Source organism: Mixophyes fleayi, chromosome 7 (genome assembly GCF_038048845.1).
Source record: "Mixophyes fleayi isolate aMixFle1 chromosome 7, aMixFle1.hap1, whole genome shotgun sequence".
Classification (NCBI taxonomy): domain Eukaryota; kingdom Metazoa; phylum Chordata; class Amphibia; order Anura; family Limnodynastidae; genus Mixophyes; species Mixophyes fleayi.
Genome location: NC_134408.1, coordinates 123,412,916 through 123,434,500, shown reverse-complemented (window position 1 = coordinate 123,434,500; position 21,585 = coordinate 123,412,916). Strand labels below are relative to the sequence as shown.

Genomic DNA, 21,585 nt, shown 5'->3' with positions numbered 1-21,585 from the left:
GAAGAGAAATCTAAATCAAATCAATATTTGGTGTGACCACCCTTTGCCTTCAAAACATCATCAATGCATCAATTCTTCTATGTACACAGTTTTTGAAGGAACTCGACAGGGAGGTTGTTCCAAACATCTTGGAGAACTAACCACAGATCTTCTGTGGATGTAGGCTTGTTGAAATCCTTCTGTCACTTCATGTAATCCCAGACAGACTTGATGATGTTGAGATCAGGTCTCTGTGGGGGCCATATCATCACTTCCAGGACTCCTTGTTCTTCATTACGCTGAAGACAGTTCTTAATGACATTGGCTGTATGTTTGGGGTCATTGTCCTGCTGCAGAATAAATTTTGAGCCAATCAGACGCCTCCCTGATGGTATTACATGATGGGTAAGTACCTGTCTGTATATCTCAGCATTGAGGACACCATTAATCCTGACCAAATCCCCAACTCCATTTGCTGAAATGCAGCCACAAACTTGCTTCACTGTTGCCTGCAAACACTCATTATTGTACCGCTCCCTAGCCGTTCAGCAAACAAACTACCTTCTGTTACAGCCAAATATTTTAAATTTTGACAAATCAGTCCAGAGCATCTGCTGCCATTTTTCTGCACCCCAGTTCCTATGTTTACGTGCATAGTTGAATAGCTTGTCCTTGTTTCCACATTGATGGTTGGCTTCTTGGCCACAATTCTTTCATGAAGACCACTTCTGGCCAGACTTCTCCAAACAGTAGATGGGGGTACCTGGGTCCCACTGGGTTTTTTTTTTTTCCAGTTCTGCGTCGAGGGGCTGGAGAGCGGTACAGTAATGAATTAAAATATCAAGTTTTTATTCAATGAAAGGTAGAATTCAATCAATTTTCTGGATTTTAGAAATTTATATAAAGAACCAAATACAAACAAAAGGATTTAAAAAAACTACAGATGTGAATTTATATATTTGGAAGAATAGTGAACATGAAAAATAGCTTAATAGCATTCCCTATAGTCAATACCTTAGACTACGAAGAAACTGTACGGAGCCTGATGGTTTAACCTTACAAATGGATGAAATGAAATGAAATTCAACTTTATGAAAAAAAGGCTACCATGAAGAGCATTTAAATGCAGCAAAAACAAAAGCCCTCGGTAAGGAAAGAAAAAAATCTTATAGATTTCACCCAAAAAATCTAAAAGATACATGGGACATGCTTAGCGACTAAAACAATAAAAAATGTCGATAAGACCAATAAAATTCAAGAATTTAAAGTTCACGATCAGATATATAAAATAAACCACTTTATTAACTGCCATTCAAAGAACAATATTTATTTGTTGAAATGTAGGTGTGGACTCTTCTACAAATATTAGGAAAGGTAAAGAAACAAACACACTCCGTCTCTGCCCATTTTAAAGAACAACATAATTTTTCAGAAAAAGAATCTTGTACACTTTCTCAGTATTGATTCAGTAAACAGTAATTGGAAACATAGAAATATCAATAAGCAACTCTCCAAATCACAAACGTTATGGAATTACAAACTTTAACTGTATTATTTATTGTGTTTTAAACAAGGATTTTGAAATAAACATAACCATCTCTATTTTCCCCTTATGTTTGTATATCCTGTAGATCATCATTGGATGGCAGATAAAGAATACATACCATAATCTATGCCTGTCATCTCAGGTAATTGTAAATAGTATAATATATATATATATATATATATATATATATATATATATATATATATATATATATATATATATATATATATATATATACACACACACACACACATATATATATTCTAATCCCATTGATTAGAAGTTATTCAGTATAAGAGACAAAAGTTAATAACTAATAAATATTTGTTCAATATATAAATGTGAGTAGGTTAAATCCAACTTTACCCAGGTGGTTGAATTATAGCTATGTTATTAAACACTTTTTGTAATGTTTTCCCATCTATTATAGCCTATAATATTGGCATTATAGGCTATATTATGAAAACTCCTACAATAGTAATATTTTGAGACAGCAGTTGTCTGCTATCAAAAAAATTAAGGACAATAAAGAATTAGTCATTATACAAGCAGACAAAGGAGGTGGAGCGGTAATATTGGATAGAATGGATTATATATAAGGAGATCAAAGACTCCTTAATGATGAAAACCCATACACTAAATTATCTAAAGACCCTACGACGGAGTGTTTCTAGTCTAAGAACAATGCTCATTAGAGGCCTACATGATCATATAATCACGAAAGATGAATATCAATACCTTCTAGTTTCACATCCGATCATTCCTATCTTTTACTATTTTCCGAAGATTCATGAGAATTTTACAAAAGCAGCCTGGCAGACCCATCGTGGCGGGTATCAATTCCCTTACTTCACACGTATCTGAATATGTGGATATATTTTTAAGGAAATATGTAACAGAACTTCAGTCCTACTTGAAAGATACAACAAGCGTTTTGAATATTTTTGAGAATTTTGTACGAATTACATATGGCTGACTATAGATGTTCAATCCCTGTATACAGCTGTGGAACACCAAACAGGGATTAGTGCTTGTAGATGTTTACTAGATACAGACCCCTCTCTCACCCCAGAGCATAAAGATTTTATTTGTGAATTGATTTTATTTATTCTAACTCACAACTATTTTAAATTTTTGGACACATTATCTTCAGGTGTGTGGCACAGCCATGGGGACTATTTCGCAAACTTGTTTATGGAATGCTGAGAGAAAGAGTTTATCCTAAACCCAAACCCTTATTCTAAACATATTAAGTTATATAAAAGATATATTGAAGATATATTAATGGTATGGGAAGGCGTGAGTAATCTATTGAAAATGTTCTATGATACATTGGTTCTAATAATTATAATTCAAAATTCACAGTGAACCATAATGCTACCAGTATAGTGTACCGTGACTTGGTTCTTACAGGTATAAATACTAAAGTAGAATCTAAGGGGCATATTCAATTAGCTTTCCGGTTTGCGGGATCGCGCCGGAACAGCCCGCAAAGTCAATCCACGGTACTGCAATAACGTGGATTTTCGTTCGCAGCCCATAGGGTTGCGTACGAAAATCTACGTTAATGCGGTACCATATTAACGGCAATACTGGGCAGGATTCGCGGTAATGCGCGTTACCGCGAACCGGAAAGCTAATTGAATATGCCCATAAGAATTACATAAAAACGGTAGACACAAACAGCTACCTCCACTATAATAGTGACCACATTAAAAAATGGAAGAATAATATTCCCTATTCGCAGTTCCACAGAATAAAAAGAAACTGTAGTAATGAATTACAATGCAATGAACAGTTATCTATCTATCTATCTATCTATCCCCAAGGTTTACAAAATAGAGGTTATCCAGACACACTTATCAATGATGAGATTACCAAAATTAATGGGGTGGAACAATCTAGTTTGTTACAACAAACTAAACCAGAAAAAAAAAAGACAGAGTCCCCTTCATCACCAACTACAATTGTGAGGAACACACAATTAGAGCATCAATCGGTTAGCATTGAGATATCTTAAGAATGGACGTCCTACCTGAGAAACCTGAAATTATTTTTCGAAAAAGCAAAAATCTCACAGACACCCTAACTGCCAGTATGATGAAAGATAATAAAGAGATTACTAGGAAAACATTCCTGGATTTGAATGGATTTAACAAATGTAATCATTGCAATGTCTGCAAATTTGTAAGTAGTGAAAAAAAAAGATTTTCTATAACTATGACAACAGTACAAAATTCAACATCAAACAATTTATGAACTGTCAGACAATATCTGTGATCTATTTATTAGAGTGTTCATGGGGTCTGAAATATGTGGTCAAGACAAAACGCCCACTTAAACTAAGGATTCAGGAACATATCCGTAACATAAAAAATAAAATTGAAAGCCATTCGGTTTCCAAGCATTTTATAGCAATAACATAACGCAGATCCCAGTCATATCACATTTAAGGCAATCGAACATGTTCAGTTGGGTCCAAAAGGTGGGGATATCCAAATAAAATTGTCCCCAAAAGAAATGCTTTGGATCTTTCAACTCAATACTTTGACTCTACATGGCTTTAACGAGGGCTATGAGATTGCTCCTTTTCTTTGACACTCCTTAATGACCATAGTAATTCACTGCAATATTGGTTGGCCTTTTAGGTTGTTTCATATGGCTTATGTAGCTTTAAATTGTGTTTTTCACATTCTTGATTTTATGGATTTCTGCTGAGATCTTTTTATATTCCTAGGTTATATGAAATTTCTTATTATTCTTAATACTAGGAGTTATATATGTGTTTATATAGGATATTTTAGTGTGTTCCATTCCTATTGTGGTATTCTTAATACTGAGAGTTACATATGTGTTTATTTTACTGTGTTCCATTCCTATTAGCATTAGGTCATCAACAATAATTTTTACCTATTGTCATTTTTTTAATCTATATTTTTTGCTTTGAATATTTTTTAAAGCATTTTATATTTGTATTTTTATATTTGTTTATGTATTTTTAATACTTTATTATGTTTTAGATCTAGTTTTATTTATATTTATTGTAACTATCATATAATCCTTGGTATCAGTGTCACAGGTTTTGTATAATAATTGGGTGCTTGGTGCATATTATCAAATGCCATACATAATATACTAGCCTTTTCTAAATATGGCCGCCGCAGCCTGATTTAATACATTGTTATCCACTTTGAGCCCTAAAGGAAAATGGCCGACGCTATAGAACCAAGCATACCATATATATTGAGCCAGAAGTCATTATTTCTCTTTTTATAGTTATCCATTATTCAGCCGAAGTATGATGACTAAAGCTCTACCAATAGCAGAGCTATCGCTAACGGTAAGCGATACTCACAAGCCGCGCACATGCAGTAGACAATGCGCATGTGCAAAATGGCGGGCACCACCGCTATATAAGATCTCATTATGGGACACATTATTTACCCTCCTGATGAAGTCTAAGATGAAACGCATTGAGATTATGATACTAAAAGTCCTCATCTCTAATGTGCTCTCCTTATCAGCAATTGGTGCACCTGTGTTTTTGACCCACCGTAGTGGCAACTGTCCACAGACCACCACTGGAGATCATCATTATGAGATACAGATAAGCCTATTATTTCTTGTTTGACATGTGAGTGTGCATTTTATATGTTTAATAAAGCGGATGAGCGTTAATACTTCAGTATCTGGTATGGATATATATTTCACCTACGGGCCTTTTGGGGATCACCTCCCGGAAGATACTACTCTATTAGGCGCCCTTTTTCCTTCTGCTTGTAATTTCCTAGATTTGATTATTCGAGGCACCGTTCGAAACTTTGAAGGAAGACTGGCACCTCGGATGGAGGAAGTGATTATGGTGGATATGGACTATTGACAAGTGACTTACAATTCTGAACTGAGCGCCACTGTCTGTTTGAAACTTTTTTCATAGAAATATATATATATATATAAAATCTACTATATAAAAGCCTGGTGGCGTGTGTCTGTGTGTGGGGAAAAAAAACAACAAGCTGCAGCGCCACCTGCTGGGCGGAGTTATACACTGACCTACTAAATTCTTAGGGGCATATTCAATTAGCTTTCGGATTTGCGGTAACGCGCGTTACCGCGAAAAGTGCGCGTTCTTGCGGGTGTTACAGTACCGCATTAACGCGGATTTTCGTTCGCAACCCTATGGGCTGCGAACGAAAATCCACGTTATTGCGGTAACGTGTATTACGTTTTGTGGCTGTTCCGGCGCGTTACCGCGAATCCGAAAGCTAATTGAATATGCCCCTTAGTGTGTGTGAAAAAAAACCAACTCAGAAAGGGCTGAAATTTGGTATACTAAGATGTTTTTAATTTGTTAATTGTTAAAAGTGTTTATAAAGATTTAAAAAAAATATATATATTTCTTGAAGGAGAAGTGACAGGTGGGAGTGGTTGGTGGTTGCCGGGGGTGACAGAGCGAGAGGAGTGTGATACTCAGGACCGCTGAGAGAGATCCCTTTGTCTGGATAGACATCTGGATAGATGTGGCGATAAAGATGAAGGATGAGGTGATGGAGAAAAATGATGAGGTGGTGACATGTGGACAAAACCACGTTAAAAAAGGGCGCTTACGTCGGGAAGTAACGCTCTTCCCCTGAGGAGGACTGGCCTAGCCCCAAATGCATGACAAGAACCTTTTTAACACCTGAAGTAGCTTGATTTGACTAGAATGCATGAGTATCATGCACGGGTATATATATATATATATATATATATATATATATATATATATATATATATATATATATATATATATATATATATATCTCCCATTGATTAGAAGTTATTTAGTATAAGAGACAAAACGTTAATAACTAATAAATAATAGTTCTATATATAAATGTAAGTAGATTAAATCAAACTGGACCTAAGCGGTTGAATTATAGCTATGTTATTAAACACTTTTTTTTTTTATGTATTGCTATCTATTATAGCTTATAATATTTGTCTTATGTTTGTGTACAATTCATAATATCATATTGGTTTATCCATTATACAACATTAGCTGTATTGTACTGTCGATATAATGGTCAATTTATGCAAGATCTTTATTTTGCATTAAGTATATTCATGCCCCCACAGGGACTATTCCTGTACACTATTGCTACATTTAGAATCCATAGGTGGAAGACAAGCCGGAAGTCCACTATATGGACAAGAGTATTCAGATGCTTGATCATTACACCAACAGTGACGGATATCACTTTTTTTTTTTCAAATACAGGTAAGTAACGGTCTCCCAGCAAACACCAAACTCAGACTCGCCCATCTGAAGAGTGATTCATCACTCCACAGTACGTTTCCACTGCTCCACAGTCCAGTCGGTGTGCTTTACACCACTTCATCCGACACTTGGCATTGGTCTTGGTGATGTGAGGCTTGCATGCAGCTGCTCGGACAGGGAAACCCATTCCAATAAGCTCATGCCGCATAATTTTTGTGCTTACACTAATGTCAGTGGAAGCTCGAAACTCTTCAGCTATGGAATCAGCAGAGCATTGGCAACTTTTACGCATCATGCACCTTAGCAGTCGTTGACCCCGCTCTGTGATTTTACGTTTTCTTTCGCTTCGTGGCTCAGTTGCTGTTCCAAAACGCTTCTACTTTCTAATATCACTTACAGTTGGCCGTGTAATATCCAGAAGGGATGAAATTTCACGAACAGTCTTATTGCAAAGGTGGCATCCTATCACACAGTACCACGCTTGAAGTCACCGAGTTCTTCAGAACGAACCATTCTGTATCACAAATGTTTGCAAATGGAGACTGCATGGCTAGGTGCTTGATTTTATACATATCTGGCAACAGATCTGAATGAAACACCTCAATTTAATAATTAACAGATGTGGCCAAATATTTCTGTCCATATAGTGTATTATGTTGAGTTTAGTGTATATCGGAACTACAGGAAGTGAGATAATTTCCTACTTCCGGTTAGTCCGATGGAAAGCATATCGGAACTAGCAGAAGTGAGGTAATACTTCCAGGTACTTCGATAATAAAAGAATGAAAGCCCAAAGAAGATTGGGCGTTTTTCATTTCCAATGTTAATTATAAAACTTTAATTATGCATCACAATTGTTTGGGTAACAATCTCAATCTTACTTCAAAATCTATAGTAATATCCTGAGATGGCATTAAGTGTACATTTAAGAATGTGGGTTTATTTAAACTATAAAAGTGAAAAATTGATTCCTATTGGTTATTGATGTGCAAGAATTCATTGGTCAAGGAGACTATACATCTAATCCACCTTGAAAAAGACTTTAAGATGAAACAGGTATTGTTATAAGAACCAACTTCCAGAACCACCATCTTTGACTCTGATCATCCTGTATCATCTCATGCCAGGGAGAATCCCAGACCTCTCATACTGCCTGATTAGATTATCCTAATTTCGATGGTAGGAGTATTTTGTACATTTGATATTGGATATTTGATGTGAAATTCTATCTTGTTATTAAATGTGAGTGGAATATTTTTATAAATTAAAACATTTATCCTTTAATAACATATCACACTACATTCTTTCCTCTCCCCCCCCCCTTTTTTCCCCAATTTTCCTACTATAAAAGCAATCTGAATTGTGAGAGGGCCGAGTCTATCAAGGAGACCCCTATACACTGCAAAAAGGCATGACTAAGATATAACTCTGGTGAGCCCAATACCACTAGGGGGGAGCAGGTCTGATGATTACCTATCGAAGCACAAAGTGGAGAATTATCATTTTCACAAGATGATCTCTTATTCAGTTGTTTATCGTGTTTTCACAGTGTGTGTATTGAATAAGCTGAACAGAATGTATTATACTATTTTGGATGCTTATTTTATTTACATGACTATCCTGGACTAATACATTGTCCAATCCTGTTGTGTCAGTATCTTCTTTTTTTCATTTAATTATAATTTTATTTCTGGTCCCAGTGTATTATCACATAATACAATTATATGTAATCACTAGGGGAGCCATAAGCGCTTCAACTGTCTCACTCTTTTATATTTTTAATCATTATTATAACTGGTGTATGGTTTTACATTGGAGTGATTTCAAGGTGCATTTGGTTGTTAAACGCAAACTCTTTTATTCACATTAGACAGACAATTGATTTTACACAAAATCAGCATTTTGTGCTAATGCTGTAAAGTACTGTACTGTGTCTTAAAAGACCTAACCTACAAATCATATAACATTTCTTCCACTGTATCTTGCATTTCCTTCCCTTACACGACTTGAATACTTTAAAAAAAAAAATAATAATTTTTTGTTAGATTATGGATTATTTCCAAATTGAGCAAGCTACACTCGTGGGTAGTATCTCGCTAGTATTTGCGATGCCTACATACTTGGCAAGCCCTAGAGTTTTGCCTATAGTAAAATATACTAAGAAATGGTTAGTGGTGGACAGAGCAGAAAGAAGCAGGTCCTGTATATACAACCATTAACTTCAGATGAAGATGATCACTACTTATTACAAACTGTGACTGCACCTTTATCTCTCTTCCAAATCTCATAGGAATAATGAAGGCCAGGAAAAGTACTGCTGTGCAATAGTGTAGGAATATAGGGCATGGGTCTCACCCAGAACAAAGCCAACTGCTTAGTTAAGCAAAATAAGAAAACAGGAACAAAGAAGAACAGGAAAATGCACATGATAGAGGAAAGAGTATGTTCTCTGTTAGCATATCTGCTGAACTTGAGATATTAAAAATAACTATATACTGCAGAAACACACAGTGGGCCTGGTTCATAAAAGAAAAAAAAAAAAAAGGAACTTTGCACCTTGGTAAAACCATGTTGCATTGGAGAGGGAGCTACATTTAAAATATGATGGTAGATTTATAGTTGGGGTAGGGCATGATCAACTTTAAATTTCAGAGTAAACATAAAAAGTTATCAAGTATTTGTGTGCTAGCCAGTATTTAACTTATGTGCAAAATAATAAACTAATTTGTACCCCTTGCATTGTAACATGGTTATGTCCTGATGACATTTTTATTTTTTTTAACTTACTTCCCTTAATGAATCAGGCCCAATAAGCGGTGAACCTGCAGCGATTACCTATATGCACAAGTACTTATCTGCTAAGCACATGGCACTGGAATGGTGTTTGGGAACACTATGAAAACAATCTACGTATAGATTGTCAGGTTGACTGTTTGTTCTTTAAAAAACAAAAAAAATGCTCATCATGAAAACAATAAATACATCACATCAAAGTCTAACCTATTACTATTTTAAAGACCACACCATTTATTCAAAGTTTACAGTTTTTCTTGTAAAATATTAGTTTGTTTTAGCTTAAATTTAGGTCTCAAAATCATCATGAGAGGGAAGGGACATTAGGGTGTTCACAAGTTTATTACATTGGTCAAAGACTGCCCAGAAGAAGTGCAACTGAAATGTGCAAAATGCCTCTTTTTATAAGTATAGGGACAAGACCTCAACTCTTGGGAGGAAACTGGAGCGCCCATAATAAATCTACGCAAGCATGGGGTGAACATACAAACTCATGACCCCAGTCCTGTGAGGCAGAAGTGCTAACCACTAAGCCACAGAGTTTAAATAATTTTGCAGGAGGGGAAGGGCGGGAGGGGGAGGTTAAACGATAACAGGAAACAGGAGAAGATGGCTCAGCCCATATCAGCTTACAATCTCAGAGGTGTGGGGGATAATTGACACATAAGGTAGTTGAATAGCAATTGTTGGTGGTAAAAGTGTGTGTGGCTACTGTACGGCAGAAGCATTATCAACCACCAATATTAAAGCAGCCAGTTGCTTTTTTGTGTAGCTGCCGATGGATGATATGGCAAGTTTGGATAGAGGGGAGACGGAGGAAGGTGGAGACTTTAAAGATGGACTTGTCACTGTAGAAATACCATGAGCTACTGGCAACCATCATACACTATATGGACAAAAGTATTCGGACGCTTGACCATTACACCAACAGGTATTGTAATGACATTGTATTCAAATACATATACTTTAATATGGAGTTGGTCTCCCTTTAGCAGCGATAACAGCTTCCACTCTTCTTGGAAGCCTTTCCACAAGATGTTGGAGTGTTTCTGTAGAAATTTGTGACCATTCATTCTGTAGAGCATTTATGAGGTCAGGTATTTATCTTGGACGAGAAGGCCTGGCTAAAAATCTCCATCAAAAAATGAATATAAGGCAAGTATGTAGAACAGTGCATTCTTTGCATACTAGTCAAGCCATATTTTACCAAATACAAAATAAACCTCGTTAAACTTGTTCTCAAAATCTGTCAACATTTGCGAACATTTACATATATTTCTGTCAATACTACGATACATTTTCCGACCTACAATGCCAGCCAGAGTACTCATCCACCTCAATCACGGTTTATGGGCCCATTTAAAGTATCGGCATTGCAAGCCAGAAGGAATGTGCTGAACAAGACAACACAGCTGATTAACTTGGCAAACAGATACAATGTTTTACAATATAGTAATAAAAAAATAAAAAAACACTTGCCATATTGGTGAACAAAATGCCCATAAATCATACTCACAGCTTCGCAGTGATAAGTAACAGCAGTGCGACAAAAGAAAATTTCTTGAGTTTTCTAGTCTGTCCGACCATCGTAAGACCCAGATAAAATAAAGCTGAGCCAGAAAATGAGCTGGCAAGACCATCCAGAAAATTCTCCAAGTAGACAGGAATCTTCTGACCAAGTGCAAAGTTAAAGGCAATACCTATAAACACCATAAAGACAATGGGATTTTGGAAGACACGGAGGAGTGCAAGTCCCAAGATCTTGAATTTGCCTTGTGAAGTGTTCGGATTGTCCCTCCATTTTTGGATCTCACAGAAAACAAAACCCAATGGATTCAACATCATGAGAGACACAGGTGCCACCAAGTATATGTACTGGAGGTATTTAGGATATGTGGTTTGGTACAAGGCATCAACTAAAAGAAAATACAAACAAATGCATTAGTCACAGACTGTAGAAAAATATTTCTACATCAGACAAGGACTTTCTGGTTACAAATGTGTTCATAAATAGCTTTGTCTTTATCACCTATCTCACTTATTTACTATAGTTTGCATTTTGGGGCTATATTGTTACTCAAACGTCCAGGAGAGGGGCGTGACTAATAGGTGGGAGGGGGACGGGGCGCCTCTTTTGCCCCGCCCCACGAGTAAAATAACATTTTGTCGCGGGGGTGGGGCCAAAATGACACGATTCTCGGTGAATAGTGTTATTTTTTACAACGGAATTGCGGGAAGTGGGAGAAATGCCAGCTCTCGCGGGAGTCCGGGAGACTGACCGGAATTTCGGGAGTCTCCCGGAGTTGGCAAGTATGTTGTTACTGTTTATGAATAAAATGGCAAAACAAAACAAATAAAACAAATTTCCCCCGCCCAGACACCCATCCCACCACGACCTCTCTATCGTTGTCAATAACTCCCCTATCTCCTCTGTCACCCAACTCCGCTGCCTGGGTGTCACTCTTGACTCCTCTCTCTCTTTTGCCCCCCACATTCAATCCCTCACCCAAGCCTGTCGCTTCCAACTCCGTAATATTGCCCGCATCCGTCCCTTTCTCTCTCAGGATGCCACCAAAACTATCATCCATGCTCTCATCATCTCCCGCCTCGATTACTGCAACCTTCTCCTTACTGGCCCCCCCCACTCCCACCTCGCCCCCCTCCGCTCTATACTTAATCTGGCTGCAAGACTCATCTTCCTCTCACGCCGCTCCTCCTCTGCCTCTCCACTCTGTCTCGCCTTACACTGGCTCCCCTTCCCCTACAGAATCCTTTTTAAACTCCTTACCACCACTTACAAGGCTCTCTCCCAGTCTACTGCCCCTTATATCTCTAACCTCCTCTCCATTCACACTCCTGCCCCGCTCCCTGCGCTCGGCCAATGATAGCCGCCTCTCCTCCACACTGATCACCTCTTTCCACTCTCGAATCAAAGACTTCTCCCGTGCTGCCCCCCTTCACTGGAACGACCTCCCTTGCTTCATCCGTCTCTCTCCCAATCTGTGCTCCTTCAAACGGGCACTTAAAACTCACCTGTTCCTCAAGGCCTACCAACCATCCATTTAACCTCTCATCTCTTCTGCTTATCCTCCCTTGACCCCTCATCTCTCTCCCCTTTGATTCACTGGCTCCCTTTTTTGCCTGACTTTGTTTAACCTCCCTTAGCATGTAAGCTCGAATGAGCAGGGCCCTCTTCCCTCCAGTCTCCATACCTGTTCTTCTGCTACGTCTCTACTGTATCTGCCCTCCCGGAGTTTCTGAAGTACTGGTACTTTGTGTTTATTGTTCTGTACTGTTCTACCCTGTATAGTCTACTGTATAGTCTACTGTTTGTACTGTGTGCGGCGCTGCGGAAACCTTGTGGCGCCCTACAAATAAACGATAATAATAATAAAACCTCACAATTTAAAGTGTATATTATGGCTTGTCTTTTGAAAGTTAAATATCGTGAGGCTGTTTAAATGAGGGATTATCGCTCACACTAGGTGCAGTATAAATTAAAAACAGTCATCACCTGCACATAGTGGAGGCAGCCGTTTTGTAGACTGAAGCAATAACTAAAAGCAACGAAGGCTATTCATTTCTGAAGAACTAACAGCATGACAGATACAAAGCAAATAGATTGCAGTCAACGGTTGTACTTTAAATAGAATACCATATGTCAAATAGGCTTGTAGACAACTACAACAAGACCAATTTTTTTTTTCATGTGAACGAGAAAAATCAAAAATAAAAGTGTGAATGGAAAAGCACCACTAATTTGTGCACCTTTCTGGACCTGGCCACACCCCAATGATGTTCTATCCAACAGTATGAATGTTACACATATCCCTTGAGATTAGGCCACACCCACAACATATTGTATTGTGACAATATCACACCTCAATTAAAATGACAGAAGAGCCATGGAAGGAGATAAAGAAATTCTGAGGAAAATAAAGCAAATAGTTGAACTAGATGGTGAGCTATGCAGACTTGCTAGCAAGATAAAAAAAAAGTATAACAAGAATGTTGCTATACATTCAGTGCTGTAGTATTTACACTAGACAAATATAAAAACAAAATATAGGATTAGAATCCTTTAATATTAAGTACTTTATTTTCGAGCTGGAGGATGTCACTGCATCTACACAATATCTTATTGGAGGCAGAGATAGAGGGGGATGTTGGCTGGCAAAAACATTCTGCATAATTATATATTTTTTTCCTGCTTTTAACACCTCACCTACAAAATGGAAGGACAAATTGTACTATAGAATTTGTAAAATTATTTTCCATGTCTCCCATATCTCATAAGCAGGACAACTGTTGAAAGACATCAATTAAAGTCTAATGCAATTATTACCATGCCTTCAGTTTTGTACCCCTGTACAAGCTGTTGGTATCAGGGGCAAACGCAGGATTTGTAGAGGGGGGTTTCCACACCACGCCGTCAGTGGGCGTGACCAGCATGCATGGGGACGGGGCTATAATTTTAGACAGTGCTTGGCTGCTCTCCAACTCTCCCTATCCCCATAATATACATGGGCAATGCTTCGTGCACCACTGTTAGGTGCACGAAGCTCTTCCTTTTCAAGCAGAGCTTTGTGAAGTGGGAGCAGGGTCCAGCCACCTCAATTATACAGTGCCCCAGGCTTGGAGGGGGGTTTCCAGGCACTAGGAACCCCCCCCCCCCCTCCCCCATCATTTTGCCTATGGGTATAATAAGAGTATACACGAGTAATAAAAATTACTAAACCTAAATGTGCTGGTTGGTCTAATATGAAACAGAATCCTGTTACAAATATAAATATAAAAGTGTTACTACATGACAGAAACTTTGTTACTTTTGTACAAATACACTACACCAAAAAAAGTCCCAATTTGTGGCACCCAGAAATAGTAACTCAAGTTCAAAAAAACAAAAAACAAACACACACACCACCATAAATAAGTATGGCATCTATTGTTCAGAAGGCTGGAGACTAAATTATATTGTAAAACTTACCAGCCTTTACTTATTGTCACTGGTATTCCTCTTCTCCAAGTTTTCCTGCAGTGTTCCTCACAGTGACTATAAAAGGAAACTCTCAGTGATCATGTCTGTGTGTGTCTGACATTATTACAGAAAAGCAGAAATTAGATGTTTATTTTTTCCTTTTCTGAAGAAGGAATTTCTGGATAATAGATCCAATATGGATACTATAGATTACAGAACTGCAGCAGCAGCTTTTAAAATACAAATAAACTTCCGGCTAAGATGTCCTTTAGTAGCGTTACTTTAGTGACTGAACAGTTATTAAGGGTGTTGGTTTCTAATTGAACATAACATGAAAGGAATAATTGTTAAATACAGTTTTTCATTAAATTAAAACAAAGCTACTTACCTATGGGATAGCCAAGTGCAAAATCATTGCTTTGAGTTGCAAATATAGGGAAAAGGCCGGCTTTGCTGTATCGAGTTTGTGGACTTGCCACTAGTAAAGTTAATACGCATACTATTATGAAGACGGAAGCTTTGGCAATCAGGATGCTATACAGGAAGGACCAATTGACGTCGGAGAAATCCAGGACCACCATATTTTTGAACAGCAGCGCGGGAAGTGCAAAACGGGAAACATAGTTGCCTAGTCCTTTTGCCTGAGTGGGAGTTATCACGTTGGCTCTCCCGGCAATATAGCCGCACAAGATGATGCCAAAACATTCCAGGAGAGCCGGAAATAACCTGTTTATGGACATCGTGGGACTCCCATTTGTGGTGTTTGCTTGATCAACCAATGTGTCAGTCATATTGACAGAAGACAAGTTCTTCCACAGCAGCTCCATATTATATTTTTTTCTGTTTTTCAATTTTAATGTCGGTTTCTAAGATGCAGATCCATAATGACCTAATAAAAAGAAAAATGCAGATCACAAAGAGTGGCGAGTAAAAAAAATGATGGCATTGAAATCTGAAAAGCTCTTAATATTGATAAATGACATATAACTCATTGCATAGGGTTACAATCATGGCAATGATCCGCTTAACATGTTCACAAATAGGTCACCATCTGAAATTTATTTTTTATTCTCTTCTCACAAAGTTTTAGTTCCCCATTTTAAGAGATCACGTTATAAAACAGATATCAAGAGGTTTGCGGATTTGATCATGCAAAGTGTTGTGTTCCAGGAGTCAAATCTACAGTATGATTAAATTAAATACCATCATATAACTTTCTTTAGCGATTTCACACATGTGTGAAAAGATACAAGTTAGAGTGACAATTATCTACTATTCCGGAGGAACTAGATTAATGGGCTATAGATGTTGACGACAGGTGTAGGTTGATTTTAAATGTAACTTTACATCAATAATCTACAGATGGAGCACATTTCTTTTAGGTGGGCAGCGCACTTAAACGCCATTCACACGGCTTGTTAATCACGCCCTTCCCGCTGTGCGACCACGGAAATAGATGAGAGGGGGTGGGGTTATTACAGCCGGATTGCCATACTTTGGGGGACTCCATGGCTTGGCAATAGTTATAAGGAAATGTGCTCTATCTGTATCTAAAGACTTCAAGCCTACCTAGCAGAACTCAGAGTGAATACTGCATATGGTTGTTTCTGCATCACCGCTATGCATTACATAGATTGGGTAATATCTGGGAGCATGTGACCATTATTATTATCTAATGAGTTTGTTACTATACCACAAACAAACTATACTCCCCTAAGGTCCCATATCCTTGTGACCTGCAATTTACCACACAGATCACATGGATACAGAAATGGATACTGTCCATCTGGGATAGGGATCAATAATTTGTTTGTGAAACGCAGTTCAACAAACCATGGAATGAACACAAGACCAGAGGCCTTTGGGTCTAAGTATCCTTAAGCTCAAGTTCATGGGGGCGGGGGTTACTACTAAAGTATTTTTATGGAACTACATATTCCAGCAGGCCCTGACTGCCATGAAATGCTGCCACAAGCCCCGGTGGCATGTAATTCTAAGGTGGGGTCATTGCATTTACTCTGCATATTTTAATCAAGTGTCTGTGACAAAACAAAAGTTGTTATCTCTTTCAAGCTTAAACACATGTAAACGCATCTCATTGTGTTTAAAATCTGCTTAAATGTAAGTTTTTAACCATGTTGATGCACTGAAACAGAACAAGAAACGTAAAAAAATAAACATATGAGCTAAAAAAAAAGTACTGCAGCACAAAGTACATAAAAACCGAAATGTACTGTTGCATTTGATACAATCATTTTAATTTTCACATCAGTTTACATCAGGGGCGGACCCAGACATTTGTCCTACCCCGGGCGATTTTAGGGGGCGCGATTTAGGCCCCGCCCCCTTTCTGTGTTCTAAGGCTGCCGGCGGCTGCACAGTATGTGCAGGTCCGTTCAGCAGTGAAAGTGTGCTGTCCTGCTGCTCTGATTGTGTTTAAAACACAATCAGAGCAGCCGGGCAGCATACTGTCCCTGCTGAACGGACCTGCACAGTGTGCAGCTGTTGGCAGCAAGCCCCTGGTAGGGGGGGGCGATCGCCCCGATCGCCCCCCCCCCCCCCCCCCCCCCTGGATCCGCCACTGGTTTACATGTGCTTAACTTATGTTAGAAATGCAGATTAGATGCAGACCCTTAACACCAGTATATATGTAGCCTTAAAGAGGTTTCCCAATACTTATACGGCAGTTTGGTGATCTGACACACTGATATGACACTTAAGGCTCCTACACAAAGGCAATGACATAAAGCAAGGCATCAACAAAGCTTAGTAAACGCTCTGACGCCAAGTCTCCAAAAAGTAATGTGATGAACCTGTACACACGTAATTTCTGACAAACGTTCTTGAAATGCGTTTCAAAGCTCCCCTGAAAAGAGGTTATTACTTACACTTCAATGAGCTTGGGTTTTCAACGCTAGCCTGTACATAGCTTTACACAGCCAGTAGCAGCAGCTAACTGATCAGAATTCAAAAGGTGTCTTCTGTAACACATTTTCATGATAAAAGCCCTGTTCTAGTAAACTTGCACATTTTTATCCAGAGCAAACCAGTTTAGATAAGAACATCGTAATTATAACATCACACATAAGCATTGTTCACCACTGTCAAATATTTTTTATCAAATAAAACATCATAAAGAAGTGTATCAAATATCTCTCTCTATTTATATAAACAGTCTACATTTATCCATTTGGCAAAGTTTAAGCTGGGTAGGTAGCTGCATTTCCTATACACACACACACACACACACACACACACACACAATATGGATAAACAAAATAAGCTATTAATGGTCAATGAAAAGGGGTGTTGGCGGCACAAATAAATATAGTAGCATTTTGTAAGCAACTTTTTAATTAGGTGATTAACCAGAGATATCCAGCCATTCATTTAAATACAATAAAATACAGTTCCCACTTTTTATTTATAAAATTCCTTATTTAAATGGTCAACAAGAACATACAATTATACAAGTAAATAACTGTTGTGCAACCAAATTTTTCTTTAACAATACATGATTAACTAGGTACATAAAATATGAAAACACTATTCTGCACTTGTATTTAAAATAGGAAAGAGGGGCAAGTTGGTCAGAATCATCTGATCGAACCACATTTTTACTGTATTCTTTCTTGCCACCCATTTTTCCCCAGGGCACCACCAGTTCAACTATTACACTAACCAACTTTAATGGTGGAGGAGGGGGATGTGTGAGCAAGGGGATCTATAGACCTTCCTGCATCTCACAAATTCTGTTCAACAATTTTGTCATCCCATTTGGACCACTGCAAACCACTCTTTAGTACTCTCTCCTTACCTCTCTTTTGGTTTAAAGAATGAGTAGCTTCTTCTATTATATTATGCATAGAAAACATTTATCATGGTATACAATATTCTCTGTGTATGCTGACTGAAGAAATATATGAAGATATACTGCAAAGGAAGTTTTAATGTTCTACATCTGTATTGCAGACTGACCTTCTAGAGTTGCAGCTTCCGATTGATCCTATCACTCGCACATCCCCTCCACCACCATTAAAGTTGGTTAGCTTAATTGATTTGAACTGGGAAGTGCCCTGGGAAAAAATGGGGGCATCTTCCAGGAATCCAGCTAGGGAGACATAAGCACAAAAGGAAAAAGACCAACAAATGCTAGATCTTGCTATATAAACACACCGCACCAACCCTCTGTAGGAACAGAACTAGTGAGAACTGGCTGAGACAATATCACTGCTCGTATGCCACTAGAAGCAGCCAGTTTAGCTAAATAGAGTAGTGAGTTCTATTGGCCGATGTATCATAGCTCTCTTCATTTTGTGCATGTCAGCTAAATAATATATGTAATATACTACATATTTATAAAAAAATAAATTAAAAACAACACATGCCACTGTGGAATAACACCTCAGTGACCATGATTCACAGTCTCTCCAGAGGTTTATAGCTGCATTGTCAGTTGGGCATATGAGATGGATGCACAATAATAATAATAATAAAAAAAAAAGCGTGGGTACAGCATAAAGTTCACAAGCCAACAACACCAACTAGAGAGCACTGTCAAAGGAGCGCAGGAAATAAGTAAAGAATACCAGAGAGTCAATGGCTTTCAATCTTCTATGGAACAGAAATGCTCAGTACAAACTGCAGATGAGTAGATGCGTATACAAATACATAGACCAGACGTGCTCAAACCCAGTCCTCAACAGCTAACCAACAGGTCATGTTTTCAAGATTTTCTGTCTGTGGAAACTGGTGGGATAATTACAGACCATGATAAAGAGATCTTTAAAACATGAACTGTTGGTAGCACTTGAGGGACAATGTATGAAATTTGTGGGCAGTGGCGGATCCAGGTGGGGGGCGATCTGCCCGGCCGCTCTGATTGTGACAATCAGAGCAGCCGGCCAGCACACTCTACCTGCCTGTCTCTGCCGAACGGACCTGCACATAGTGTGCAGCCGCAGGCAGCCTTAGCCGTCAAGAAAGGGGCGGGGACTAAATCGCCCCCCTTAAAATAAAATTCTAGATCTGGTTGTGGGAGGTACTTGTGCCGTTTCTGATAATGGGGGAAAATATATTCAATTTGCTTTTCAACACACCTACAGCGAAAAATCAAAGACATTTTACCTAAATGCAGGGGCTAGCTGGGCTGAGTGAGGGAGGCGGGTATATGCCTCCCGGACTGTTCCCATTGTGGGCTACCTTGGCCTGGGTCATTTGCATTTTTTTTCCTTTAAAATAGGCTGCCGAGTCGAGTCGAGTCGGGTCTTGCCCCCCCCAGGCCAACATTTGGCAGCCCTTCCCTTCCTAGTATATGATTGATATATTAAATTTCAAAGTGTTGGTTAGATTTGTCCTTTAAGTCTAAATGCTGTTCTTCCACATGCCTCTGCAATGGAATCTAGTATGTACTGCATATATTCTGCCTTAAGGCACCGTTTGTTTTTTATCAGCATGCACTGCCATAACAAACAGGCAAGAAGCCCAGTGCGCACTGCTCGGTCAGACAGGCTGCAGGGAATGGGTACACTTCTGCACGCAATGCTGAAAGAGTCAAATACTGTTATAACGATATCATGTCAGCCTGGCTGCCCAGTGACTTTGCTGTGAATAATAATACATTGTATATACAGACCTGTCAGCCTGACATGTCAATCTGCAGTCGCATCACGTGGTTCTCGTGTGACGTAAGGGCCCCTCTGAGAGCCCCTACCAAACATACCACCGGTCTGTAAACTACAGTGCTCACCTGTTTTACTGGCAGCCGTCACCAAGGAGGCTCATTACTCTTCTCCATCACTCCAACAGGCTCGTCCTGGTTAGGGCCACACATTCACGGCTCTCCAATGACCTTAAGAGTTGCGTAACTTCTACTGCGATGATTCCGTCATCCAGTGAGAGAACCCGTATCTGACGTCACGTGTGATCAGCCGGGCCATAACCAGTGAATTGGACAAAAAAAAAACAGCTCTCAACCAATCAATATTGCCTGCGGCACTTCAGCCGTGCAGCCAATGGGAGAAGAATAGTTCGGGCACATGGTCTGGCAGAGCCCACAAATGAAACGCATGAGTTGGATGATTGACGTTAGCGATAGCCAATGACGAGATGGTTTCTTCAGCAGCGGTCATGTAGTGATGTATTTGTAGATGGTTTATTATACTTGTGGTCAGTAGTAGTGGTGAGGCTGATGGTCGCGTCATATCGTGTCACGCATTTAAAGCTGACCATTATAGTTGCCAACATTGTAACATGTTTTAGAGGGAGGGACACTTTGCTGCGTATTTACCATCCTTGTCATAACATGTTTAGTAAATTTGCCAATAGCATTTTTTGTATAGTAAATACTAATTTTCAATAAACAATTATTCTAAAGCCTAAATAATAAGAGTATATGGTAATGTATCATAAAAGTGTTCTCAATGTATAACAACAAGCATCGTGTGCAGTTTATGGTTTCTAGACCTTCATTGACATGTTTGTGTATATCTTTACTGACAACTATCAAGTATTTAGGGAATCATCATCATCAATTATTTATATAGCGCCACTAATTCTGCAGCGCTGTACAGAGAACGGATTTGGAAAAAATAAGTTCATAACTCTGGTATCCAAAAATGTTTGCATAGTTTAGTTGCATCAGTGAGACTTCTGCCTCACAGTGCTGGGGTCATGAGTTCAATTCCCGACCATGAACTTATCTGTGTAGAGTTTGTATGTTCTCCCTGTGTTTGTGTGGGTTTCCTCACACACTCCAAAAACATAGTAGTAGGTTAATTGGCTGCTATCAAAATTGACCCTAGTCTCTCTCTCTCTCTCTCTCTGTCTGTGTGTGTATGTTAGGGAATTTAGACTGTAAGCTCCAATGGGGCAGGGACTGATGTGAATGAGTTCTCTGTACAGCGCTGCGGAATTAGTGGCGCTATATAAATAAAAGACATCTAATTTTGTCTCCCTTCCTACCTCTAATCTCTCTATCCTTGCTTTAGCTAAACTCATACCTAATTTAAATCTATCCTTGTGGTGTTC

The 21,585-nt window shown here is 38.7% G+C and overlaps 1 protein-coding gene across 4 annotated transcripts in view; it reads right to left on the bottom strand.

Annotated features, from left to right (window-relative positions):
• GPR155 (G protein-coupled receptor 155) overlaps positions 1-20,572 on the bottom strand; it is a 40,675-nt gene extending 20,103 nt beyond the window's left edge. Inside the window, exons 1-4 of one of the 4 annotated variants that reach the window (XM_075180605.1) lie at positions 20,306-20,571; positions 18,535-18,667; positions 14,945-15,445; positions 11,095-11,494 (exon numbers count right to left, since the gene is read on the bottom strand). In XM_075180605.1, coding sequence (XP_075036706.1) covers positions 11,095-11,494; positions 14,945-15,383 — 839 coding nt within the window. In that variant the 5' untranslated portion in view covers positions 15,384-15,445; positions 18,535-18,667; positions 20,306-20,571. Of the gene's footprint in view, positions 1-11,094; positions 11,495-14,944; positions 15,446-18,534; positions 18,668-20,191; positions 20,208-20,305 lie in introns of those variants that run through there. The other 3 variants (XM_075180606.1, XM_075180607.1, XM_075180604.1) reach the window with 3 other exon arrangements.
• Positions 20,573-21,585: the final 1,013 nt, after the last annotated feature.